Source organism: Muntiacus reevesi, chromosome 5, assembly GCF_963930625.1.
Source record: "Muntiacus reevesi chromosome 5, mMunRee1.1, whole genome shotgun sequence".
Lineage (NCBI taxonomy): Eukaryota > Metazoa > Chordata > Mammalia > Artiodactyla > Cervidae > Muntiacus > Muntiacus reevesi.
Genome location: NC_089253.1, coordinates 93,175,592 through 93,200,817, shown reverse-complemented (window position 1 = coordinate 93,200,817; position 25,226 = coordinate 93,175,592). Strand labels below are relative to the sequence as shown.

At 60.1% G+C, this 25,226-nt stretch overlaps 3 protein-coding genes across 7 annotated transcripts in view; 1 reads left to right on the top strand and 2 right to left on the bottom strand.

Moving 5' to 3' along the window:
• The first annotated feature begins 4,721 nt into the window (after nt 1-4,721).
• On the top strand, nt 4,722-7,872 carry HES3 (hes family bHLH transcription factor 3). Its single transcript, XM_065936851.1, has 3 exons — nt 4,722-6,566; nt 6,675-6,756; nt 7,141-7,872. Exons 1-3 carry the CDS (start codon nt 6,486-6,488, stop codon nt 7,512-7,514), a joined length of 537 nt encoding a protein of 178 aa, XP_065792923.1. The 5' UTR covers nt 4,722-6,485; the 3' UTR covers nt 7,515-7,872.
• Nucleotides 7,873-8,193: 321 nt separating this feature from the next.
• GPR153 (G protein-coupled receptor 153) lies at nt 8,194-20,918 on the bottom strand. The gene is made up of 6 exons (XM_065935867.1): nt 20,650-20,918; nt 16,136-16,602; nt 15,397-15,826; nt 13,261-13,453; nt 12,495-12,682; nt 8,194-12,045 (listed from the first exon to the last, which is right to left on the bottom strand). The coding sequence occupies exons 2-6, from the start codon at nt 16,489-16,491 to the stop codon at nt 11,380-11,382; spliced, it is 1,833 nt and encodes a 610-aa protein (XP_065791939.1). The 5' UTR covers nt 16,492-16,602; nt 20,650-20,918; the 3' UTR covers nt 8,194-11,379.
• A 2,984-nt stretch (nt 20,919-23,902) lies between these two features.
• ACOT7 (acyl-CoA thioesterase 7) overlaps nt 23,903-25,226 on the bottom strand; it is a 100,067-nt gene continuing 98,743 nt past the window's right edge. For all 5 annotated transcript variants that reach the window (XM_065936848.1, XM_065936846.1, XM_065936850.1 and 2 more), the window contains exon 9: nt 23,903-24,282. In XM_065936848.1, coding sequence (XP_065792920.1) covers nt 24,184-24,282 — 99 coding nt within the window. In that variant the 3' untranslated portion in view covers nt 23,903-24,183. The remainder of the gene's footprint in view (nt 24,283-25,226) is intronic.

The following is a 25,226-nucleotide window of genomic DNA, read 5'->3' as shown; positions in this document are numbered from 1 at the left end:
CTAAGATCCCGCATGCCAAGTCACAGCAAAAAAAAAAAGAAAAAACTAAAGAAAAATTGTTCCTTTTTGAAAGAGTAAATGCCTCCACTTCGGGTGATGGACGGATGATGGAGAAAGGCAAGTAAGCAAATGACTAGAATAAATTACTGTGGGATGAGAGTGAGGCAGGAACCAAGTGAGGATAGAGCATAGAGCGGGAATGAGAGGGACCCCAGGGAGAGACACATGGGAGGGGTAGGAGTCTGCCTGGGAGAGTTGGTACCGGCAGCCTGCGGCTGGAAATGAGAGCAAGGGCAGCTACAGGAGAGAGAGAAGGAGGGAGGGGACAGAGTCTGCAAACACAGAGGCAGGAGGAAGTCAGCCTGAAGCAGGATAGGGGACAGGCCCCAGGGGAGGCTGGAACCCAGAGCAGTGGGTCAGAGAGCGATATGCCTGGCCCACCTAGGGGTCAGCCCAGCTTGCATCTGAGGCTCTGGCCACCCTACCCTTCTCTGTCTTTGTGGGACCTGGCAGGAGGCCTTGTGTTTGGACAGCTGGGTTCAGTGGAGGATGGAGAGCCTGGCTCAGCAGCTTTGTAACCTTGGGCAAGACACCTCGATGAGCCTCAACTTTCTGTGAAATGGGGATCCTGACTCCAGTCTCCTGTTGGTGATCTGTTAAGTCCAGTATCTGTCTAAAAGGTGTTCAGAAGACATTTGCTAAACTCGGTAGACGGGGACTGAAAGAAGTTTTAATGTTTTAAAAATCTAGTATCACCCAGTTGCAGTGTCATGTGGGAAGGAAGTCTGGGCCTTTTCTGGGGGCTGAGAGCAGGGACTCCTGCCACTGCCCCCAGTTTCTACCAGCTCCCCCACTCAAGACCTCTTCAAAAAAAAAAAAAGACCTCTCCAGCATCGCCAGGACACCTCACAGCCACTAGAGGGTGCTTATTGCATCCTCACTCCTGGGAGTGAGTTTGGTCCTGGGGTACAGGGCTGCTCCAGGGAGGCTCCCTTTCTAGCCAGGGGCATCAGCTTTCCACGCTGACTAGTGGATCTGATTTGCCCCAGGGACAGTTCCTGCTCTGGGGGAGGGGCATGGAATAACATGTAATCCAGACTGGAGGGCTTCAGCAACTGTCTTTTCTCTGCCCATCAGTTCCCCTTGGACCATACCTCTCCATCAGTCTCATCGTGGAGAAGGAAGAAAGAATGGGGAGGTCATCCCCTCCCAGGTGGGGCCAGGTCAGGGGTGCAGGGGAATTTTTCGAAGTCACTAGAGTCCCTGGAGAAGGAAATGGCAACCCACTCCACTATTCTTGTCTTGAGAATTCCAAGGACAGAGGAGCCTGGTGGGCTACAGTCCATAGTGTCCCAAGAGCCATACATGACTGACACTACTAGAGTTCTGAATCTGTGAGGACCCAGGATTCACAGGGGAGTGATGGAAGGTAAAAGCAAGTAATCAGATGTATGCATGCACTGACACAGACCCAGAGAAACAGAGTCACTTGGAGATACAGGCACACAGAGGAAGAGTGAGTAACACAGATACAGACAGAAACTCAAAACACAGAGATCTGATCAAACAGGTTTTGCCACCAGAGAGGAAAGGGAGCTGATCAGACAAGCCCATTCACCATGCAGCTCTCCAAGTGTCCTCCAGTTTGTCATCCCCCAGGATAAAGGAGCAGCACACCTATAATAATAAAAGAAAATAAAGAAAAACTGCTTGGTCTGAAGATGCCTTGCTTGTTTTTGTCCCCCACCCCCCCCCCCCCAAATAAGCATTTGAATGTGTTTTGTTCTAGGAGCTGTAAGGCCCGCACAAAGGGACCCCTTTCTCATGCAGGAAGGTCCTTCTCTGGGGCCTCCCCTCCGCACCCCACCCCCAGCCAGCCAGCCACCCACCAGCTGAGGTAGCTTTCCATCCTGGGCCCAAGAAGAGTTTTTTTTCCCAACAAGAGTTTTAAAGAGCCCTAAGAACCATATCAACTTTTTCAAGTTAAACTGCGGGCTGAGATGAAATTAGGCTCCCTTTTTTCAAACAGGGTTGCTTTATTGAGCAAGAGGAATTGTAACAAGAGGGAATGCTGTAGAGCCAGTAGGAGGCAGGGGCAAGGATGGGTGCTAACCTGGCACCTCCACCCACACCAGCTTCCCAGGATGAAAAGCTGACTCCTGTCCAAGCGTGACACGGAGTCGGAAACAGCCCGGGAACTCTGCCTCTCCCTCCTTCCTGCTGGTGGGTCTCCAGTCAGGCGGTCAGACATTGTCAGAGAGGTCTCCTGGGCCTCCTTGTCACTCACAGGCCTCTGCCCCATCCACTTTTCACACAGAGGCCAGGAGGGGTCTATCCAGTGTGGCTGCAGCTCACTCTGACCCTCCATAAGGTTTTTTTTTTCCCTTTCCCTTCCTCTGGCCTCTGCCTGCTCCGGGCATGAAAGCCCCCTCCCCGCAGTCTGGTAAATGACTTGTAATTTATGAGCACATCAGTCCAAAGTGCATAAGTCATATGGGCACAAAGGGGCCGGGTAAATATTTAAAGATTACAGCCAGCTGGGGAGAAGCACAAAGGCCTGGGACAATGAGGGTCTCCAAGAATTCACTCTCTCCGCATTGGGCCAGCCGGGTTCAGTGTTGATGCACTCACCGGAGTCCCAGCCTTTGTGCCCCAGAGGGCCCTCTGCTGCCAGGCTATTCGGAGTCCTAACCCTGCTAAACAGAGTTAAACAATCGCAGCCTCTCCAACCCCATCTGGAGACAATTGGCTGAGTCATTTTGGCGCTTTTGCTGTGTCTCAATAGTTAATTACATGGAGCCATCACTTCATTCCATTTTGAAATGCATTGCGGGAGGGGGAAGGGCACGCACTTTTCTCCCTCCAGTCACCGCACCAGGGGCGGCCTCCACAGCACCGCCCCTTAGGGTAGCTTTACATGCCTAGGGACTACGGGAAGGAAGGGGTTCCCACCCAGGGACGTGGAGAGGCTGCATCGTTCTGTGATGTTCTTTCTTTTGCCAAAGTCATGAAACCAATTGGAAGGGAGGACAAAGGCACAGGTCACTGTGGCCTTAAATTCCCCAGCCTGAGGAAGCAACTGGCATTGAGTGGCCCTGGAAGCCCCCAACACTTCCCTGGACTATAGAAGGAATTTTTCTTGAATGAGCAACGGAGGCCTGTGTCCTCCTGCCCCCCTCCACAATCCCCGCAGCACTCTGCCTGGACTTGTGCTCTTTTCCAAGCCCCCTGGGAACCCCAGAGGCTAAAGATGGAAAGGGAGTCAGCGGCCTACATCCCGGCTTGCATAAGTCCGGTTTCTAAGTTGGTCTATGCCCTTGCCGGCAGCCCGAGGGCGCTTCGTTCTGCTTGCTCTCAGGGAACGAAGTGACGAAGTGAGCCCGCTGCCTCTCCCTCTACATGGGATAAAACGCCTCCTCCGCCTCTGCGCGCCCTCGGAGCCTGGCCTGCCTGACGGTGTCTAGGATGCTCAGACGCAAAACTTGCAAACACACCTGCGGGTCCCTAGCCTGGGTCTCCGAGCAGCATCCCGGTGGAGACTCCTGTCTTTCCCAGTGACCTTGCCAAATGCAAAAATCTGCCTTTAACTTAGTGGGGGAAACTGCTGTCAGAAGACAGAGCCTGAATTAGGGGTAAAGGATGGCTAGGGTAAGGGTGGGTGAAAACACTCTGAAGACGGTGGGGGGAGGGGGGAGTAAGATAGAATTTGCACGGAGATCTCCTTTCAGTCTTGAGTCCTGCGTGTTCCTCATCCAGCTTAGGGCGAGCAAGGAGTCAAGGTTGGTGGCAAGGATGGTGGCAAGGAAGCCGCGCAAGGACCGGGGCAAGCCCAGAAAATGAGGGAGGGGAGTCAGCCTAGGTGGGGAGATGCCGGCCTGAGGACATGCTGCAGGAGAGGTGGCGCGGCGGGCAGTGCTGGGGTCGGGGTGGGGAATGAAGATGAGGGTAGAGGGCAGCCGAGGTGGAGGCCGGTTAAGCCGGCGGGGGCGGAGCTTGACCACTCGAATTCCGCCTGGGCTGCCCCTGCCGGCTTTGCTTCCCGCAGCCAGAGCAGAACATTGCGAATTAGCGCATTTTGCGGTCAATTTTCCACTGCTTAAGAAACACTAAGCCACCACGTGAGCGGCCTCACCCAGCGCGGCCCGGCTCTTAAGGCACTGGCTGTAGAGGAGTGTTGGCTCTAGGAACTGCGGATGCCTGGGTGCAGGCGGGGGCGTCCCGTGGGCCGCTTTATTGCGGCCCTAACTCTGGAAAGGGGCCGGGCCCGGTTCCCCCGCTGCCGGGCGCGATTGCTGCGCGGAGGGCCATTGGTTTGCTAATACCGCCGGCGCTGAAAGGCGCGGGCGGCGGTTTATGGCGAGGGCTCGTAATTAGAGGACAAATTGCCCGGCTGCCCGCGCTCCTCCAGAGAGGCGCGGGGGTGAGGGGACCGCCTGAGCGAGGCGCACGCCCTCCTCCGTGCAGGGAGCGGGGGTGAGGGAGACCGCCGGAGCGAGGCGCGCGCCCGCCGGTGTGCAGATGTGCCGCAGCTGGAAGCCCGTGCGCAGCGGGGCGCCAGGAGTTTGGTCCCGAGGAGGCGGGCGCGGGCGCGGCTTTGTGGGGCCAACACAATGCACTTAACACTCGGCTGCCCCCTTTGTGCCCAGCCGCGCCTCCCGCCCCGAGGCGCCTTTGTATCGCGCCGCCACCGCCCCCACCCCATCCCCTAAGCCCGAGCGAGGGCGCGGAAACCACTCGGGCCCAGCCGACCCCGGCGCTTCAAAGCTGCCCGGCGCGTGCCAGCGCCCCCAGTCCAGCCGCGGCCCCGTGGACCGCCCGGGGCCCGGCCCGGTCCCGATCTGAACTAAGGGCCCTGCGGCCGGGGAGGAAGAACACTTCGGAGCCACGGTCACCAAGCTTCTGACTGAAAGGAGGGAGGGGCGCGATTCTCCACGCTGCTTGGCGCCTAGAAACGCCGCTGCCGGGCAGGGCCGGTCAATACCCCGAGCGGGGGTGGATGTCAAAGAGGATGCCCCGGCTCTAGGGAGCTGGGGGCCCACCAAGGACCCAGCAATTTCCCTCCCCCTCACTGCAAAGGCTAGGTTGTAAAGTCATCCGCAGCAGGGCTCCTGTGCTGAACTTTTGGGTCCTTGTGACTTTCCCATCGCCCTCACAAGCAGCAGTAGGGGGCTGCATGTTCATGAACTGAGGCCAAGATAACTCAGTTAAGGAAGATGTGTAGGTTTGAATCCAGGGACTCCCCCAAATGGACAATTCCCGTCCCTCGCAGCTAGTGTAGTCCAGTTCCTGAAGCCCAAGCAGGGACTGCCCAGGAGTTTTGCTGGAGTGCCTAGCCGCTGCTGGCACGGGGCCTCCTCCTCTGAGCTCCTTGGGTCTTCAGCCTGAATAATGAAGAAGGGGTTGGCATCTTGGGCCTCCAGTGATGCGCTCCCTGGAGGCTCAGTGCTCTTCCCCATCCCCATCTCCCACTTGTTGGGACCCTGAGAAGGCTAAGGGGCAGGAGTGGGGGGAATATATTCCAAGGCCTTCCCTGTAAGGGAACAGAACCTGAGTCGTCCAGCCTGCAGACTCAGGACTGGGGGTAGGAGAAGTCATTCTGACTGCCCTGGCCTGAGGCTGCCTGCAGCTTGCCCCTCCCCAGCTTGAAGAGAGTGGTTTAGGTCCTAATAGGGCCAGAGGGCCCCTGAGCCCAGACTGCACCCCAGCACAGTACCTCTCCCAGTCCTGAGGTCCCAGCAAAGAGGAGGCTGCTGTGGCCCCGAGGGTGGGCTGCACGCTTTAATGGGACACATGTTGCTGCGTGGCCCCCGCGGGCCCGGCTTTCAGTGGCCACAGGCAGAAAATCGCTGTATTGTCCCAACATTAGGGAGACTAATGCGGCGTCACCAGTGGCCAGAGCGTGAAGCCGGCAGAAAGGCCTCACGTATCTTCATCAGGCCAGAGGAGGCCTGGTGCTCAGTCACCATCATTAGCAGGGCCTGCAGCCAGCTGGGCTCATGGACCTCCCCCAGTGGGCGTGTTGGTGAGGCCCAGAACCTAGGGAAATTGGGACGGTACAGGGTTTGGAAGGCATGGGCATGGGAAGGAATCTCAGACTCAGGAAGAGGCGAGGATGAGAGGGATAAAGGAAAGACTGGAGGTGAGGCCTGGGCTAAGGGGAGAAAATGGGCAGAGGGAGGTGGGGAACTTGCCTGTTTGTCCCCCTCTCACCCCTCCCCCTCGGGGTTCCACTCTTCCAGGAGCGCCTCATTGACATGTAAACGAGGGTTCCCTATAAAGGTGGTGCTGCCTCCAACGGGCTCCGCTAGTACAACATGGGCACTCAGCCTGAGACCCAGGGCTGCTCTGGTGGCCCCACTGGCAACTTCCGCAAGGTCTGGGGTCCTGAGGGTTGCGGGGGTGAGGGATAGGACAGAGTGCACCGAGAGGGCCAAGGCTCTGCAGGTCATGTAACTATTGCTCACCCACAGGTCTCCAAGCCGCTGATGGAGAAGAAGCGAAGGGCACGCATTAATGTGTCACTGGAGCAGCTCAAATCATTGCTAGAGAAACACTACTCGCATCAGGTGAGACCGGGGACACGGTGGAGGTGGGGGGGGGGGGTGATATGATCCCCGGCCTCATTTGCTTGAACCCAGGCTGCGGTCCTGAGAGCCCTTTCCATGGATCTGCAGATTCGGAAACGCAAGTTGGAGAAGGCGGACATACTGGAGCTGAGCGTCAAGTACATGAAAAGCCTTCAGAACTCGGTGCAAGGTAGAGGGAGGACCTGGAAGGGTGGGGCAAGGGGCTGGAGAGGGAGGCTTGTGGGGTCAGAGCCATGGATTCTACAAAGCCAGATAAAGCAGAGATGAACAGAAAAGAACCGCTCAGGGCAGCTGAGTGAGGAGGTATTGCTGTAAGCGGGGAGGCAGCAAAAGCCTGGCTGGCTGCAGACTTGTAATCCGAGTGAGTGAAGGTCTGGACCCATGGGAGGGGGTGAGTTTCGGCCTCCCTCACGTCCCACCCCTCCCTCCCTAATCGTCCCTTTCACCCCTCCCTCCTCTTCCATTCCTTCTCTCCTTTTTTTTTTTTTCCTCCTCCCCCTCCCTCATTCTCCCCTCCTTTCCACTTTTCTTTCGTCCGCTGCCCTCCCCCCAGGGCTCTGGCCGGTCCCCAGCGGAGTCGAGTACCCGTCGGGCTTCCGCGGCTGTCTGCCCGGCGTTAGCCAGCTTCTGCGGCGCGGAGAGGAGGGCGGCGCCGGCCTGCACGGCCCGCCGGTGCACGAGCGCGCGGGCAGCAGCACCATGGACAGCGCCAGCCCCGGCCCGGAGGCGCCCGAGCGGCGCGGCCCCTGCGCGCCCCCAGTTTGGGCCCCTGCTCCGGCCGCCGGCGGATCACGGTCCCCGCCACCCCGGCGCCTCCTCTCTGGCTGTCTCCCCGGCGCCTCCATCAGCATCCCGGCGCCGCAGTCGACTTCTTGCCGCTTCGCGGAGAGCCCGGGGCCGGGGCTGCGCTTGTGGCGACCCTGGTGAGGCTCAGATGCGGCCTCGGACTCAAGGGGACCCTCGTCTGGCCTGAGGACGCAGAGACTGTTTTGAACGGCCGGGACCCCAGGCGTAGGTTCTGATCCCAGGACGGGGTGACCGGGAGGGGGCCGCGTCTCTGCTAACTCTGGGAAACACACGAAACTATGATTGGACCGGGTTCTGAGCGTCTAGGCATAACCCCATCCCCGCCCCAGTTCTACCTACTCAGGCTGGACCCGCTCTCTGCTCCTCCCACCCTCTAGTGGGGCTGGGAGGGGTTGTCCCGGGCTGCACCCCTTTCCCAGGGCCCTTGGCGGGCAGCCCGCCCTCTCCCCCGCCCCGCGGCCGCGCGGCGGTGGGAAGGTCGCCGTCCGCAGCGGCCCAGAGCGGACCCCTCGCAGCGAGGAGAATCGCTGCCCCGCCCCGGTCCATTCAGCGGGAGGGGGACGCCCGGTTCCCACCGGCACAAAGCGAGCTAGGCTCCGCCCCGCCCCGCTAGCGAGGGGCCCCCAGCCCACCCCCACCCTAGACCCACTCGGCTTCCACGGATTCCCACCCTCTCCGCTAGCGGCGCGGCCCACACGCTGGCCCGCGCTCCGAAGTCAGTTCTCTCAGAAGCCCCCTCCTTAGAGGCCCCGCCTGGTGAGGTGCTCCGCCTACCGCCCCCGCCACCCGACGCCCTGCTCCGCCAGGCTCCTGGCAGGGAACCTCCGCACCGTCCTGCCAACTGGAGATATGCTAGGGCAGACTCCGGCTCCTCCCAGGGGGTAGTTCACTTATCCCCACTCGGAAAGACCTCGGCCTCCCAGAGTCTCGGCCTTGGACCGCTGCCTCTAGGGAGCCCACCATCCTTGACAACCCTCGGAGCGCTGTGCGACGGTTAACGCGTCCGAAAACGAAGTCATTGCTATGCCCAGACTCTAGCCCGGGAGTCCCGGCCTTCGAAGGGCGGGCCGGGGGCGTGGAGAACAGGGATCCTGCGCTGAGACCAGGAAGAGATCGCGGCACCTCCTCCCATCATCTTGAAATGCAGAATAAACACAGTGCGAACCTGTGGAATGGGTATAAAGAGGCCGTGAAGGTTCTAATTTCTCCCATGATGATGCCTACTTGGGTGAATCTGTTTGAAGTACAAACATCAACTTTGTATAAAACATTTCTTTTGGGGTTGCCCCTGCCTTGCCCTGTGCTAAACCCGTTCTGGTCAGACCGCGGAGAGAGGCGGCCTGGCTCCCCTACCTGACCCAGCCGGCTCTCTGGAGCCGGTGCTGGGGTCCCGCCGTGGTGGTCCTGGGGCGGCCTCTTGGGTCCCGCTTTTCTGCACTAATCCTGAGCGCCACCAGATGGCGCTCTTACACCGCGGACCCAGGGGCGCGTCCTCCAAATCCCAGCCCAGGTTGGTGGGCGGGTCAACCCGCACAATGAGTCCGCCTCCCCAGGCACGTCTCCCATCGCAGTGCCCCTGGCTTCCCCAATGGCTCAGATGGTAAAGAATCTGCCTGCAATGCAGGAAACCCAAGTTCGATCCCTGGCTCGGGAAGATCCCCATGGAATGGCAACCCACTCCACTATTCGTGCCTGGACAAACCATGGAGTAGCAAAGAGTCAGACATGACTTAGCTACTAACACTTTCTCGCTCTAAGAACCAGCCTCACTGGGGTTAGCGGTCCCTGAAGCCATCCCTAGGCAGGAGCTGCCACCTGCACTCACAGGGCTTTGAAGCCCACCAGGCCGCTGCTCCTGGCCTGACTCCCCTCCAGGATTTGCAGAGAGGAAAAAGTCAAGTCCGACCCAAAGGAAGGGCGCACTGGAAGAGGAATTCAGGACCCAGAGGGAGAGAAGTTTAGGGGCAGCTTGGCCAGCAGTGCTGTTAGATTCTAGGGAGGTGTTTCCATGAAACTGGCCTGGGATTGCCCAGTGCAAATTATATAGGAAGTTTTTATTGGAGTCTGTACAGAAGAGAAATGCTCAGTTGTCAAAAAAAACTACAAACGGATCCCTGGCTCTGGGCTGGATGAAGACAGATCTCCCTTCCAGGTGAACCCAGGGTCAAGCTGCTCATCAAGGCAGCAAACAGGCCTGGAAGCTAGACAAAGTGAGAGAGTGGAGCCCCAGGCCCTGGAGGCCTCCACTTGGGGTTCTCCCTCCTCTTTAATTTTGTAAAATTCAGGCCTGGAGGGACTTGAGGGGACCAGGCTTCCCTGCAAGTATTGCCGTTGGATATGAGATACACAGAGTGAAAACTCAAGGTGGACAAATCTGCCAGCCTGAAGGGGGGGGGTGGGGGGCGGGGGAGACAGCGGCTAACTGGTGACCTCTGCCCCCACATGACATGTCGATCCTTAAAGGCACAGCAGCGTTGGCGAGGCAGGCCTCCCATGGCTGAGGCTTGACTGGAACATTCTGATTTACTCACCTGTGGCTAGCTCCTCCCCCCAAGTTACCCCACAGCCAGAGATTGAAGAGGCCTCTGAAGCTAAGACAGAGCTGGGTAATTCTCCCCAGGTCTCTCTGGAGCTGGAACACTGTCTGAAGGATGAGGAAGCCAGATCAGCCCTCAGAGGGGCAGAGGCAGTGCTGCAATTCCAGATTGCAGAGCAGGAGGGAAGAGGGTGTAGGCCAGCTCCTCACAGGCCCCTGGAACCTACTTCAGACTTTCACAGGTAGGGGCCACTGCATGGAGGCAGGGGATGGGATGGGACCGCCTTTGCACACACCCCCATCCCTACAACCCAAAGTCCACAGGTATTCCTGGGCCTCTTCTTAGCCTGAGTCTAGGGTCTTCCTCCATGCAAAACCCAGCAGACAGTCCCTGGGGGTCCATGGCCAAGCCCAGCTCTGCAAGAGCTGTGCCTAGCATGGACAGCAAGAGAGTCCTTACTCAGGGTGGAGGAAGACTCACCATGGACCAGACCTTACACCCAGAACCTGGGAGGACTCTTAAGCCAAGATCCCTTTCTGGCCAGACATGCACAGGTTGGGGGTGGGCACCGGGATAAGGTAGCCCACTCCTGCTTTGCTTCAGTTCTCTCCACCACATAACCCACAACCTTCACGGCAGGGGTCCCAGGGGTGGCTGATGTGGTGGGCACAAACAATGAAGGCAGAGTGATGAGGGAAGGGATGTGCTAATAGGGGTCAAAGTGAGTGTTGTGCTTGTGTTTGGCTGGGGAGAGTGCCCAAGGGGGCCAGGGACACTAAGCGTGGGAGGCCTCAGGCTTGGGGGCCACACTAGGCCACTGAAGACTGACCCCCACAGAGGACCCTGGGAGGATCCTACACTACTTTCCCTCCCTGTCCACTCCATGGCCAGGGTACACAGACCAGGAGACCTGTCCAAACAGTCCTGAGAGTTAACATGGTCACCTGCTCATCACAGATGGGGAAAGCGAGGCAGAAGAGGTCAGCAGGGAAACCTGCTCAGAGAACTTGGCTTGGGCTCCGAAGACCCCTGTGCTTAGAGACCCTCTGTACCCCACCCCCTGAGGTGTGACAATTACAGTGCAGAGTAGAAAGCCGGATGGAGTCTGGTGGCTCCTGCACGGCTGGGCTTTGTTCTGTTTGGCGGTGTCCCTCTCTGGGCAACCCACCATCACCATCACCCTAGCCCAGTTGCTGCGTGTGGAGCCCGCCTTTTCCCAGGTCCCAGCCTCACTCTGCCACGGAGGTGCCCTGCCCAGAGGCTGGTCCGTAACCAGGGTGGTTGTCCGGGGGGGCGTCGTCCCTCCAGGCAATGGTCGCCCCGTCAAGGCTGGCACATGTCTGGGCAGCTTGCCCCAAGCCCAACCCGGGCTAGGGTGGCATCTTTGGTGCTTTGGCCCCGTAGGCGGCCCAGCCCGCCTGGTGACTTGGGGGAGGCGCCGGCGGGCCCTAGGACGCGGAACCCAGCGAATCCGAGTGCAGTGTGACATAGCCCGACGACTCCGAGGGCGAGCTTAAGAAGCTGCTGGTGCTGCCCGCGCCCGCCGCGCGCAGACCCCCGGGCTCGCCCCACGACGCGCTCAGGCCGGTCCGCAGGGTCCCGGGATGCGCGTGTGCGGCCTGGAGCGGCCCGGGGCTCCTCTCCGCCCCGCCGCCAGGGGGCGCCACGTCCCCACCGGGCTGGGCGCGGTCGCGGGCAAGGGCGCAGGCGGGGAAGGGCCCGGGCGGGCCGGGCTGGCGGCGCAGGGACTGCGGCTCCCGCTCGAAGGCGGTCAGTGCGAAGGCGTCGGGCAGCAGCGAGGCGGAGGCGCAGCGAACGCCGGGCCCGGGGCGGAGGCAAGGGCTGCTGGGGGGCGAGCCGGGGGCGCAGCGCGGGCCGTCGTCCAGGGCCGGGGGGCGCAGCGACAGCAGGCTCTCGGCCGAGCGACGTCGCGGGCGGAAGGGGGGCGCGTCCTCTGCGAGGGCCAGCAGGCTGCCGCGGCGCCGATCGGGCCCGCCTGGCATCACCAGGGCAGCCAGGTCCTCGCCGGAGCCCCAGCGCGGCAGGAACGTGGGCAGCGGGACGGCGGCCCACACGTCTGCGTCGTCGTGCGAGAAGCGTCGCGTAGGTGGGACCTGTGAGGATCGCGTAGTTACCTCCCACCACCCTCCTGGAAAATGGGGACCTAGCCTCCCCTCCCCGGGCAGGGTTGCCTGGAGTCGGGGATCACCAGGCCAGGGGCCCCTGGTTTGAAGCTGTGCGATTTGGGGCAACTGACGATCTCTCCAAATCTGTGTTGTCATCTGTAGCTTGGGTCAACTGGGGAGAAGTCCCCTTGAGTAGGGTGCTGAGCCCCAAAGAAATAACACAGGTGCCAGGCTGAGCACCCTCCTAGCGCACAAGGGAACTGGGGCACAGGGGCTAGGGTGCCCCTCATGGGCTCTGTGACCTGGGCCAGCCCATTTTGGGAGGTGAAAGGCAACCCTGGTACAAGATGGGCTCCTACTCAGAGAGGAAAGGCCTTGGAGAGGTCAGGGTATCCCCCACATGCATATTCCACGTCTCCAGCCCTGCCTCTCTCTACCTGCAGGTACTGCATCTTGTCCTCCTGCAAGGGCCGCAGAGGGTAGAACTGGGGCAGGCCCCCCTCCTCCAGGGCAGAGAGCTCATATTTGGCCATCCTGTCCAGGGCCACAAAGTCGCCCCCGTAGCTGTAATCCAAGGAGCGCTCCAGCACTAGGTCTGGGGGGACGCCACCTTCCAGGCTGGTATCTGCAGGGCAGGGCAGAAGTTTAGGGCCATGGAAACTTGGGGGGCTTCAGGAGTGAACCCCCAGGGACCCCTAGAGACACATGCAGGGCTGGTGGGCGGGCTAGCAGAAAAGAAGGGTGGGGTGCTCCGTTCAAATCCTGACTCGGCCCCCTTTTAGTTGCAGGACTGGGGAAGTCACAGACCCTGAGCCAGTTTCCTCTATGGGGATGGGAACTAAACAGACACAAGGCGTTGACACTACCAGGCAGGTGGCAGGGGCTCAGCCCAGGGTCACATTGTTACTGCTGGGGAGAGACAGGACTGGGTCCTCAGGAGCCCCTGGGGGCAGTTCGCCAGGACCCCTAAAGTCAGAGACTCCAGGAAATATTCAGGCTGGACTCCACAGCCACTGTTAACTGGAACATCTGATTAACTGAAACCCTAGTAGAGGGGCAAGCCAGACAGAAGAATGCTCCATGGGACACTGGGTCCCTTAGGGGTTCAAGCACCTCTGGGGTAAATCAGGGAATCTGAAACCTGTCCTCCCACTGACCCCAGTGATCTCCCCTAGGCGCCACTCTCCACGGAGCCTTCCTCACCATCATCCGAATCCTCATCATTGGCCAGGAGGGCCATACACTTCTCCCAGACAGCCTTGAGATCAGCGCGGTAGCGGTCACAGGCCCAGAGGAAGACAGGCAGCAGCAGGGCCTGGGTCACTGAGCACCACAGCACACACAGTGCCATCCAAGGCGCCGAGGCATCTGCCCGTAGGCTGCTGAAGCTCACCACCTGTGGGCACAGGGGTCGGCCTGGCACCCGGCAGGACCCCCATCACCCCGCTTCCCCTCCCAGCCTCAGTTCTCCCATATGCAGGGCAGGTCTGACTGCCCACCCGCCACAGAAGGAGGCAGAGGAGGTGACAGAACTCCAGGCTCTTCTTGGGCAGGAAAGGGCCGGAGTGTGAAGGGAGAAGTCCATGCCCGCCCACCGACAGCTGCTCACTGCCAAGATGGATGGTCACAAGACTGTGTGCGCACCAGGAAGCACTGAGTATGGCCTCCCTCATTTCATCCGTGACCGCCCGAGGCCGGGGAGCCAGGATTACCATCCCATTTTTGAGAGCCAGGTCTCCAATCTCCCGGATCAGAGCCTTTCTACCATCCTCCTTGCTCCCTGGCTCGTGTCCTTGGCCCTGCCTCTACTCTTGGGGCTGACCTCAGACCCAAGTGGGGAATCAAAGCAGTTTCTGAGGATCAGAGGGTCTAACTCGGTGGCTTTTGGCTCATGGCCCAGGGGCCCCTCATTCCTCTGCTCCCAGGGGAGTTCACTCCTCCATTTAGAGTGACACTGAACTGTTCCCCTTTCAGAGCCGAAGTGGGCATGATGCAGACATACATTGGTTCTTCCACACGAGCTGTGTGACCTTCAGAATGATGCTAAACCTCTCTGGGGCCCAGTTTTTTCATCTGTGAAATGGGCCAAGAACATCTTGAGGCAAAGATTCCAGACACTGCACCAGCCCTGCAGCATCATGTGGGTTCCATAAACAGTACTCCCATCTATTCACTACTCAAGAGAAGCTGGGGGGCCCTACCCCACTGCTATTCCCATCTGGCTCTGCAATTTCACACATGTGCCTTCCCTCTACCAGCAAAGGGCCCCACTGCACACAGGAGGTCTCCACCTAAGGGGTACCAGACCCGTTCAGGGTGGGGCTACACCCTGCCTATGAAGCTGCCACCCCCCTACCTGTCACCTGCTGAAGCTGGGGTCCTGCAGTGATGCCCTGCTCAGCTGCTAGGATGAAGCCTCTCTTGGGTCCTTGCCCCTCAACCCGTCCCTGTCCAGCTCTAGACCCTCTTCAGGGGCTGGGCTGGAACTTTATGTGTGGGAGGGCTTGGCTCCTGAGTCCAGACATCATTCTTGGGCTAGGCCTGGAGCACAGCTTCATAGACAGGAGCCCAGGCAGCCTCCATGGACCTTGGACCCTACGTGGCAGGGTCTTCAGACCAGCCCTCACCTTGACCTTCCTCAGCTGCTGGTGCGTGCATGCTAAGTTGCTTCAGTTGTGTCCAGCTCTTTGTGACCCCAAGGACCATAACCCGCCAGGCTCCTGTGTCCACGGGGTTCTCCAGGCAAAAATACTGGAGCAGGTTGAAATGCCCTTCTCCAGGGGATCTTTCCGATCCAGGGATCAAACCCACATCTCTTACATCTCCCACACTGGCAGGCAGGTTCTTTACCACTAGCACCACCTGAAAGCTTGTTCGGCTGCTGGGATCAAGTCCAACTCTCCAGCACACATTCAAGGCCTGTCCTGCCTCCCAATTCAGGGCCAAAGCCAATTCTGCCACACCACATTCCCCCTCTGTCCACCCTGGGACCTGGGCCCAAGAGGAAGCCTGTGAACCCACCTTCCATACCCTCTGTATCAAGTGGATCTAACCCAGATCAGGGGTAGAAAGTCTCCTGCCATGTGATGGAAAGACCCTGGTCTCTGCAGCCACCTAACGTGGGTTCAGTTCCCACCACAGCTGCCCTGACTGTATACTGGTCACTTGACCTATCTGAACTTCAGTTTCATAACTTATAAAGTAGGGGTGATGATGATGCCTCCTGAAAGGATCAGTGTGAGGAAGATTCAACTGCTAATGCCTGGAGCACCCAGTCCTACTCTGTCCCAGAGCCCATGTCCCCGCTCCGGGCTCCTACCACCCGCCAGGCTCACCCACCAGCACGGGGAAGCCCATAAGGCAGTCGTAGATGACCACGATGGTGGCTACCAGGCCAGTGATCTGCAGAGAGGTCCTGGCAGGCTCCGAGCCGTCGATGGAGGAGCGGCGCTTGCCCTGCGCGTCCTCCACCACGATAGTGGGCACGGTGAAGGCGCGGCGGTCCGCCCGGCGCCCCACCTGCACCGCCAGTGTCTGGAAGAGGGCAATGGCCGTGCAGACGGCACCCATGGCCACGCTACCGCCCACCAGCAGCAGGAAGCAGACGCCAAAGCCCAGGCCGATCTCAGCCACGATGAAGCGGCAGCCGTGGGTGTAGAAGCGCTCACTCGTGTCATGCCAGCCGACGGCAGGCAGGGCCGACAGGATGAAGGACACCATCCAGATGCCCATGACCGTGTGGACTGCCTGCTTCTTGGCGTTGCTCAGCCTGGCACAGGGCAGGGATAAGACAGAGAGGGACCTGGCATCACTCACAGGGTCTCTCCCCAAGCCCTGAGGGTCCTCGACTGCCCTGGTTCCCAAGTACATCATCACACGTCCCTTTCCCCAAGCACTTCTCTACTGGGTACCTGCACACCCACACACACCTACATGCACGCACCCCTGCAGCCCTCAGTGTGACAGGTGACGAACCCTGCAGGGGGGCCCTGTCCCCACACTGAGGCCGCTGTGCGCTCAGGCACACGTACCCCCCTAGGATGTTTGTGTGCACACAGGTACCCGCCCAAGAACTCACCTGTAGTTGACAGGCCAGCGGACCATCCACATGCGGTGGTAGGAGAGGGAGGTGACGGAGAAGCAGGTGGCCAGGGTGAGGGTGTAAAAGGTGGACACAAAGACCTTGCAGAGGCCCTCGTTCCACTCGTAGTCGGGGCGCTGGCGCCGCAGCTGCACCACGGCATAGGTGGCGATGGGCACGGCCACGTTGAGCATGTGGGTGGCCGCCAGCATGCACAGCAGGAACTCTAGGGGCTTCCACTTCTTCTGCTTGGCCCCCACGCTGAGTATGCCCCAGGCGTTGGCCAGCAGCGAGAGGCCTCCGCACGCCAGCCAGCCCACCGCACTGCCAGGCAGCCGCCTCTCATCACTCATGGTGCAGACAGGAGCTGGCTGGTGGCTGGGACATCCTCTTCAAGCCAGGCCTCAGCTCAGCGGAGCAGTCCTCACACGTGGCGGCCCAGGGACACCGGGGACCATGAGCATCTGTGGGGGGCGGGGGCGGGCAACACAGGGCACTCAGTGACTCTCCCCTGGCTCCAGCAGCAGAGCTCTTGGGGCTCCTGGAAGTGGGAGAGAGAGGGGGTCCCCTGATGCTCCGTTATCTGTCCGGTCCTGGCTTGGGCGGGGCTGCTTTGCCTTCCTCTCTCTTCTCTGAAGCCTCCTGGCTCCTGGGGGGGGGGGGGTGTATACAGTGGTGTTCAATCAATGCACATCCCCTCACTTCCATCTACTCCTGGTCAAGGTGCAGCCTCTAGGCTAGCTTCCAGGCTGTGTGCATCCTCAGGGAAGCTGCCAGGCCAGGCCCAGGTGGGCAATGTGCCACAGGCGTACCTGGTGTTGTCCCACGACCAGCCCTCTCACCTTCACACTTCCCAGATCCACACACAGCCCACATGACGCTGCCCCAGTGCATGACGGGGGCCCTCAGCTTCATCCGTCCCACTTCATTTGGCCAATGAGGACAGGCCTGGAGGATGAGCCCCCTGAATCTCTGCGTGAGGAAAGGGTGATCTGGGGACCAGTTTCCTGCCCACTCTGGGAAAGCATGGCCTGCTTGTCCTGGGTCAGCCCCCAGCAGGCCTTCCACGGCCGGGCACACCTGGAAGGCCCTGGCAGAACCCCAGGCTGAGTCCCACTAAGCTCCAGCACACACTCATATCCTCTGAAATGAGGATGATGATGCTTCCTCCAGGGGGCAGTTAGGTGGACAGACGCCTCATCTCTAAAGCCCAGGGTAGGCCAGGTCACAAACACAGTGGGTGCTCCGGACACCTTGAGTAACATGGGACTATAGCTGGCCACAGACCAGAACTTGGCCCCAAGGACAGCCTGCGCATAGGATCCAGGCAGGAGGCACATGTTGGGGAGCTCCCCCATCCTACCAGAGAGAGAGAGGGTGACCCCCCCCCTTCCGGCCTGGCACCTCCCTGCACAGAACAGTGGCCAGTCGTCCGATATGAGGCCCACCATAGCAGGCCACTCTGGGCACAGTCTGGAGCAGGCAGTGTGGGGAGAAGCACGGTGCTAAATGCAGGCCTCCTGTGTACGCTGCCTACACTTGGGCCTTCTCACTCTCTAGCCTATTTAATCTCAGTGCCTGCAATTCTCTTGTTCCCAACAGAGAAGATCCCCTGGAGAAGGGAATGGCTACCCACTCCAGTATTCTTGCCTGGAGAGTCCCATGGACAGAGGAACCTGGTAGGCTACAGTCCATAGGGTCGCAGAGAGTTGGACATGACGGAGACTAACACTTTTAACACCTACGGGTACCCCTGAACCAGACACAGCCAGATGATCCCCCAGGCACTGTTCCCAGCTTGATGTGGACAGGCCATTGCAGGCCCCTGGTGCTCAGGACAGGGGAAACAACACTTCCCAGCCCACTGCTGGGCACCCCTGCTTGTGTTGTGCAGTGTGTGGCCTTGACCCCTGTGGACACCAAAGGACCTCTGAGTCCTATGAGTCTCATTCATCTCTGTGCCCCTGGTACAGGCCTGCCTGGGCCCCTGACCCAGATGAGAGTCTATTCTGGACCACACTAGTGCCCACTAATGGTCTTAAGGGGGGCTGGGGGACTTCTGGAGCCAGACAACTTCCTTCCCAAACATTAGGCTTCTACTTATACACCTGCTGTCCCTTTGTCACCCTAGACCCAGCATGGGAGGAGAGGCGGCCCCACTGGACCCTCCAGCAGTTGTTCAGGCGTCCAGCAAGCCTCCTTGACCTCAGCATACAGAGGCCACTGGTGTGGGGTAAAGAGCTGTTAAGACTCCAACTCCAGCTCCCCGGCCAGTTACTTGACTTAGCTGGGCGTTAGTTTTCGCATCTATAAGTGGACATGAGGGTATCTGTCCGGAGAAGCATGTGGGTAGCCAGGAAGTTATGCCAGAGAAAGCACTCAGAATGGAGCCAGGCACATAGAAAGTGCTCAGTAAATGCTGGCTGTATAGATGTGTGTACTAAAGGCCTCCCTGCTCTCTGAGCTACAGCACCTCTCAAGGTCCAAGACATTGAACTCAGAGGTGTACTTGAGCCTCAGACCTGCAGGCAGACACAAGGTAACCCCAACTGAAACCTGGGACAGGCCAGCTTTGGGGGTGATGAGGCCCCAGGGCTACCCTAAGGGGCACCTTCATGGGTCTGGCAGCCTACTCTGGGTCCAGAATGGGCAGAGTACACATGCTGCTGTGGGTCAGAGGCTTATGTTATCAAACAGAAAACCAGGTTCACCATGCACCTGGGCTGGTGTCTATTTCTACTTGCATTGGGCTTCTGTGGCTGTCAAACTGGGAGGCCTTTCCTCAGATGCCCAAGCAGGCTGTCTGATTCCTGGGACCCTGGGCCCAGCCCAGCTCACACTACCCACCTGTTGATTACTGGTACAGAATGGTGGGGAAGATGCCACGGGCTGCCACTGGCACAACCCTTCATGGTGCCCATTCTTCTGAGTCTAACCTAACAGCGTCTCACTTCAGGGAAGGGTCCCAGGTGTGTAGGCAGGAGAATGTGCCCTACAGGGGACATTCATCCTTCAAACAGGTGCCTTCCTCTCAATTCATATGCCCAGTGATCTTGTCTGAAGGACTTCCATCATCCCTGGTGGTCCAGTGGCTAAGACTCTGAGCTTCAAATGCAGGGGTCCCCAATCCCTGCAGATCAGGGAACTAGATCTGTAACTAAAACCTCGTACAGCCAAACAAATAAATAAATGTATACATTTTTTAAAGATGGTTAAGCAGAGGTAAAACCATTTGCCCGAGTTCTTATGTGCCTGAGCCAGGATCCAAACTCTGTCTGACATCAAAATCCTGACTTCTTATTCATTAACATGCTTGGATACTTGGCTTTTTCTTGTTCCTTGAGCTGAGGTTGTCTTTCTGAGCCTTCTACCCAAACAAGATGGGTCCTACTGTCCCAACAATACAGACGGGAACAGTGAGGCTCAGAGTCCAGGGCAACACTGGGGAGGAAGCCTGGACTCTGTGGACTCCTGGGCTGGTTGGTGGTCCTGGGATGGGGGAGGAATATCTCCGGGATGGGCTGGGGAGCAGACAGCACGGTCTCCAAATGCAGAGTGAGAGAGGGGTCTGGCTCTGCAGAAACCAGGAGACCCTCTTCTTCCAGATTGGTGACACCTTCTGCTCACTCACAGGGAGCAGGGCCAGACCCCAACACCCCGCATCACAGTCTCCGCAGCATTCCAGGACCGGACTTCTCCCTCTCTTGCATCCCGGAGTCGCTCCCTGCCGTCCCCTCCCCCTAGGACATCGCTGGGAAGGGCAGGTGAGACGGACCTGGAACCCACCGGACTCCCTCCGCAGGGTCTGCGGGCGGGGCCCCGACGTGACGTCACGGCCGCGGGCCAATGAGGCCGCACGGCCCCAGGGCTCTATTGCGCAACAAAGAGAACCCAGAACTTGAAAGGAATCCCGGGCTCTGCTGCCGCCCCCAGGCTGCTCTCCGCCCGCGCTGCTGCCCATCGGTCCCGCAGGGCCCCGCTCGGCCGCCGCCCAGGGAGGAGCTCTCGGCGCGGAGCCTTCACATCTCCAACACGCCCCCCGCCCGCCACGCCCGCCCCCCGCCGCGGTCCCCGCTCCTCTGTCCTCCGATCCCCCGCCCGACCTGGCGCTCGGTCCGACCCCAGCGGGGCCCCCGGCCCTGCCTAGCCCCGAGGGCGCGTCCGAGCGGCGGCCGGGAGCCGAACGCCGACGGGACTGCTGTCCGGACGCCCCCCGAGCTTCTCTGGATAGGGGTGGGCCCGGGACCCTGGATCGGCCATCCCCGCCCCCTGCAAGCAAGTCCCCCGGGGCGGCGCTTCCAGGCCCAGAGGGAGCGGCCGACCCCGGGGAAGTTACCCCGAAGGTCCCCAAGTTGGGGGGGGGGGGGGCGGGGTGCGCAGACCTAAGCGGAGCCCGCAGACATCGGACAGGCCCTGTGACGGGCAGACCGCGGACAGCCCCTCCCCGCCCGAAGTCCCCCCGCCTGGGGTCGCCTGCCCGGCCGCCTCCGGGCCAGGGCGGCGGCGCTTACCCTGTATTCGGCCGCCCGAGGCTCCAGTTAGCTGCTCCCGCCTCCGGCTCCGGCTGCGGCTCCCGCGCCCCCTGACCGAGCGCGGGCCGCCGGGGACCGCGAGGGCGGCCGGCGGCGGAGCGGCCCGCGGGCCGGGGCATCCTGGCGGCGGCCGCCCGTGGCCGGCGCGTTCCGCTCAACTCGACCCCGCTGCCCCTCCCCTCGCTCCACCCGCCACCGCGGCCGCGCTAGGATCCCGCCGCTCGGCTGGCTGCGCCCCGGCGGCCGGGGGCGGGGGGCGGAGCAGGGCGCATGCCTCCGCGGGCGCCTCCGCACCGCCCCTCGGACCGCCCCGCCCCCGCCTCTCCGAGGCGCGAACCGCTGAGTCTGTCTGTCTGTCCGCGAGTCTGTGGGTCCTCAGTCTCGCATCGGCGGGGGCGCGCCCTCCGCATGCGCGCCTCCCGGCCGGAGCCCCCTAGGGAGGGCGGCGTCTCCGGCGAAGCATGGGCAATCTTGGCCTCTTGCTGTCGTCTTCGGTCTATTCACACTCTGGACGCTGAACACGGCCTGCCAGCCGCCTGGGGGCTTGGGGCAGGAATGGACAGTGGGAACCTAGGGCCGGGAGTAGAGGGCTCAGGGACGGCTTCTCAAAGAAAGTCGGATCTAAGGTGAACTATAGGGGCGGAGCAGGGAGAATACTTAGGGGGTCCTGAGGACTAGCGGCCTCCAGAAATTAGGGAGTCGTTCATGCGGGGAGCCCGGGCAGGGAGAAGTGAGGTTGGGTCAGCTAAAGGTTCAGACAGCTTCTTCTGGCCGGCGCGGAGGTTGGGGAGTTGCGGGGGCGGGGGGTCCACCATGGGAATAAGGGATCGTGTGAAGGGACCACTGGGCTGCCGGTTTTTACCTCTCCTCCCATGGGCTCAGAAATGTTCTCTGTGAAGCTGAGACCAGACCACTCAGCTGGAAGGAGACAGGGAGGGCGAGTCGGAGTCCCTGGCCCTCTCTTCTCCCTCCATTGGGAGCTCACCCTCCACTTAGCTAGCTGGGACAGAGGCTGTCACCACTAGGCTAGGTGGAGAAACCCAATAGTCGCATTGATGGGGGTCTCTGGAGACCCAAGTCACAAGAGAGAGTGGCCGCTGGCATCCTGGCATCCTAGCCTCCCTTCCAGCCAGAGGATGCTGCCTGCCTCTTCTAGGAAGCCAGTGACCACATGCATCCTGGACAAGAGCCCTCCAGAGTCACTCCCGGGCATCACAGCATTGTCCTGCCACACATCTGGGAGGCATCCATGAGCGGGAAGCCCTGTGCCCAGAGGAAGGTAGGCATCTGCCCAGGACCAGAGTCAACCAAATGCAGTGAGTGCTGGCTGCACCACCCAATAGCCTGGCTCCTGTGCCTACCTACACCGGCTCCACACCTGGAGACAGCTGGCGAGTTAGGAGCAGCTTTTAGGGGACCCAGAGGGAGCCTTAGGGTCAGTCTTGTCAGACACATTGAAGCTGTCTGAATAGCACGGTTCCACAATGAAACGGGGTTGGTGAGTGCGAGTCCTGGGTCATGTGCACCCTGAGTGTGGTGATCAGGGCCCCTGTGAGCTCTCCATGGACAGGCCAGCTCCCTGCCCATGTGGTCCTGGTGGTAAACAGACCAGCAGCAGTGGGAGGCTGACACAGGGTAGCCGGTAGTCAAGTGTGGCATTTCTAAGACCATCCAGAGCCTGGGGCCCGACTGCTGCCCAGCTGGCAGAGGGCAGCATGCCCCACGCCTGTGGCCCCAAGCGCACCTCCACAGCTCACCACGGCCACCTGGACTGGTACCCCTGCCCCAGCTGGCTCTGGGGGCACGTGGGAGATGAGCTTCCCAGGGCTGCCTTGGGGAACCCCAGGACCGGGGTACTCAGCGCCTGGCATGACTGACTATGGCTTCTCAGGGCAAGGTTTGGCCGGCCTGCACAGGATGGTTTTGCTTGCCCTGCCAGGCAGGCCGCCGCCTCCTCCCTCCCTGCCTCGGGCACCCAGGAAGCTGGCATGGGAGGTGGGGTATGGAGCTGGGGAGTCTGAGGCAGCCTCCAGGGGCTGGGTTGCTGTGGCCTCTTGCGGGTGTTCCCTCCCGATGCTCCCAGGCAGGAAACAAACCCGTCAGCCGGGACTGGGGCCGAGACGGATTCCAAAGGTCTTGGCGGGTGTTTCTGCACATCTGGAGCCGCATTCTCTCTCCTGGGCCCAAGGGAGCCCCATGTGAGGATGCGCCATTGACGACCAGTCTCATCTCCAGGTTTCAGGGATGAGCCTGGGTCAGGAACATTCTCACAGGCAGTAATGACCAGGAGTGCTGTTGGAGGGGACTTTCTCAGCGGTGGGTGGGTGGGTGGGTGGGGAACTGGACCCTGCAGCGGCCTCAGCTGCTTACCTGCCCTGAGGCTGCTGGACCAGATACGTGCGGCGCACACATATGCAGCCTCCTCCCTCACACGTGCACACACGTTTGCAGAGACAGGGATACCGATACAAGTGCATGCATGCACACAGGCTGACACACTGCCCCTCAGACCCCCATGCCACAAGCCTTCCCAGTAACCCCACTTGCCCAAGTGAGAAGGCTGGGGGCTCCTCCTCAGGCACAGAGGCCCTGGCACTAGCTGGGGAGGCCCCCCTCCGGTAGAACCCCTGCCTCTTGCTCTGAGGTGTTCGAGCTGCCTCTGGTGAGGAGAGGCCAGGCCCAGGGCAGGGCAGCTGTGGTCGGTTTGATTGAGTTTGGCTCTTTCTTTTTTTAAATATTTAATTTATTTGTCTGTACTGGGTCTTAGTTGCAACACAAGGGATCTTCAATCTTCATTGCAGCATGTGAGATCTAGTTCCCTGACCAGGGATTGAACCCCAGCCCTCTGCATTTGGGAGCATCTTAACCACTGAACCACCAGAGAAGTCCCTAAGTTTGGCTCTTTCTGCCGAAACTTTGTCCTCACAACTGCCCCAGCCCCCATCAATGGGAAGGCACTGGATGGGGCCTCAGAGCCTGGAACCAAGGCCCCTGGGCTAGGGTGGGGGGTGGGAAGGGAGGGAGGGGTGATCTCTCTGACCAGCAGGTCATCAGGCAAACACAAGTGGGCGCTAGGGCAGGTCCAGGTCCAGGCACCCAGAGGAGTGGGGGGCAGGAGGGTGGCCCCCAGGAAGGTAGAGGAGCCCACTAGGCCCCTGGGTGACCCCCAGATCCCACACCCAGGGAGAGTGCAACCCCCCAAGACAAACGACCACCCAGACCAAGGTCCAGCCAAACAGTAGCTTTATTAGTGAAGCTGAACTCTACATACGGTACGTGTGTGCCCAGGTCACCCCAGGGTCTCCAGGGACTGCGCGGGCATTGGGACAATACTGTGTAGCGTTTACACTGGAGTGATATAAATAAAGCTTTGGTGTAGAGGTTTTCGGGAGAGGTTAACACTGCGAGACGAACACTTCACACAACCCCAGTTGTCAACGTGAACTGGGTTTTTGGCCGGGGGGTAACTTCTAATGATGCGGCGCTGGGGTCTGTTCCAGGCTGGAGGGGCGTCTAGGCCTGAGTCTCCGCCTGGCCCTGCCGCTTCGCCTTCATCTGCAAGTACCGCCCTTTGCCTTCCTCGAAGCGCTTCTTCTCGTCCTCGGTCTCGGGCTGTGGACACACAGAGGAGCAGGCAGGTTAGAGAACCAGGGAACGTGGGCACCACTCCCGGAGGGCAGAGAAGCCAGGCCAGGCCCCATCTTCCTGCAGCCCATGGGGCAGAGACCCCACATTACTTTCCACAGCAGGTGGGATGCTGAGCCCAGGACCTTCATGAGAATGAACTTTAGCTGAAAATGCAGTTGATAATGAACTCGGAAGAGGGGCCAAAGGAGGACCCTGTGTTTGCACTCCCAGGGAATGCCAGCTACTCTTGGTCTCTGCCCCAAAGGGAAGTGGGGACAAACACCGTGCTGACTGTGTGACCTTGAGAAGGCCACTTTACCAGGAGCGAGTGACTGCTTTGTGGGCAGTCACCCCTGGCCAGCACAGAGGCCTAGGAGGTGGCACCTAGTGTCCACCTCACCTCTTCTCTGTACAGCCTAAGAAGCCGGGTCCTCAAGTGACCAGAGACTTGGCCAAAGGCCATGTATCGCCCAGGACCATCCTCGCTCATGCCTGCTGACCAGTATGACAGTGAATGGACCCCGTTTCACTCTTGAGGTTGGCCTGACCCGGTCACTAAGTGCTGTGGCCCCAGAGGTCACGGCAGCAGCACCACTGGTCACTTCCAAGGCCCCATCTGTCCCACCGCAGAGTTCTTTCTCACCGCCCAGAGGTCAGGGATTCAGGCTTAAAGAGCTCTGCTAATTCCTCTGGACAACACTGCCTTGCGACACTCTGAGGGTGTCTGAAAGCCAAAGAAACGGGGCAGGCGCCCTTCAGCTACAATGACACCAAGCCCCAGCAGCTATTTTTAGGCCCAAGGGTTTTACAGCAAATGGTATATTGACAAAAGAGAGAACAATCAGCCAGAGGACGGAATGTCGGGTTATACCCAACACGCCCTCCCTTTCAGCCTTCTCAGAAATGGTTCGCTAAATGTCACCAGGTGT

What these genes read in the sequence shown, in the direction of transcription:
- HES3 (XM_065936851.1), top strand. Translation starts at nt 6,486, where the DNA reads ATGGAGAAGAAGCGAAGGGCACGCATTAATGTGTCACTGGAGCAGCTC. An exon ending in AGAAACACTACTCGCATCAG is followed by an intron (nt 6,567 to 6,674) that starts GTGAGACCGGGG and finishes ATGGATCTGCAG; the next exon opens with ATTCGGAAACGCAAGTTGGA. An exon ending in CCTTCAGAACTCGGTGCAAG is followed by an intron (nt 6,757 to 7,140) that starts GTAGAGGGAGGA and finishes CCCTCCCCCCAG; the next exon opens with GGCTCTGGCCGGTCCCCAGC.
- GPR153 (XM_065935867.1), bottom strand. Translation starts at nt 16,491, where the DNA reads ATGAGTGATGAGAGGCGGCTGCCTGGCAGTGCGGTGGGCTGGCTGGCG. An exon ending in CGCTGGCCTGTCAACTACAG is followed by an intron (nt 15,827 to 16,135) that starts GTGAGTTCTTGG and finishes GCCCTGTGCCAG; the next exon opens with GCTGAGCAACGCCAAGAAGC. An exon ending in TTATGGGCTTCCCCGTGCTG is followed by an intron (nt 13,454 to 15,396) that starts GTGGGTGAGCCT and finishes CTGTGCCCACAG; the next exon opens with GTGGTGAGCTTCAGCAGCCT.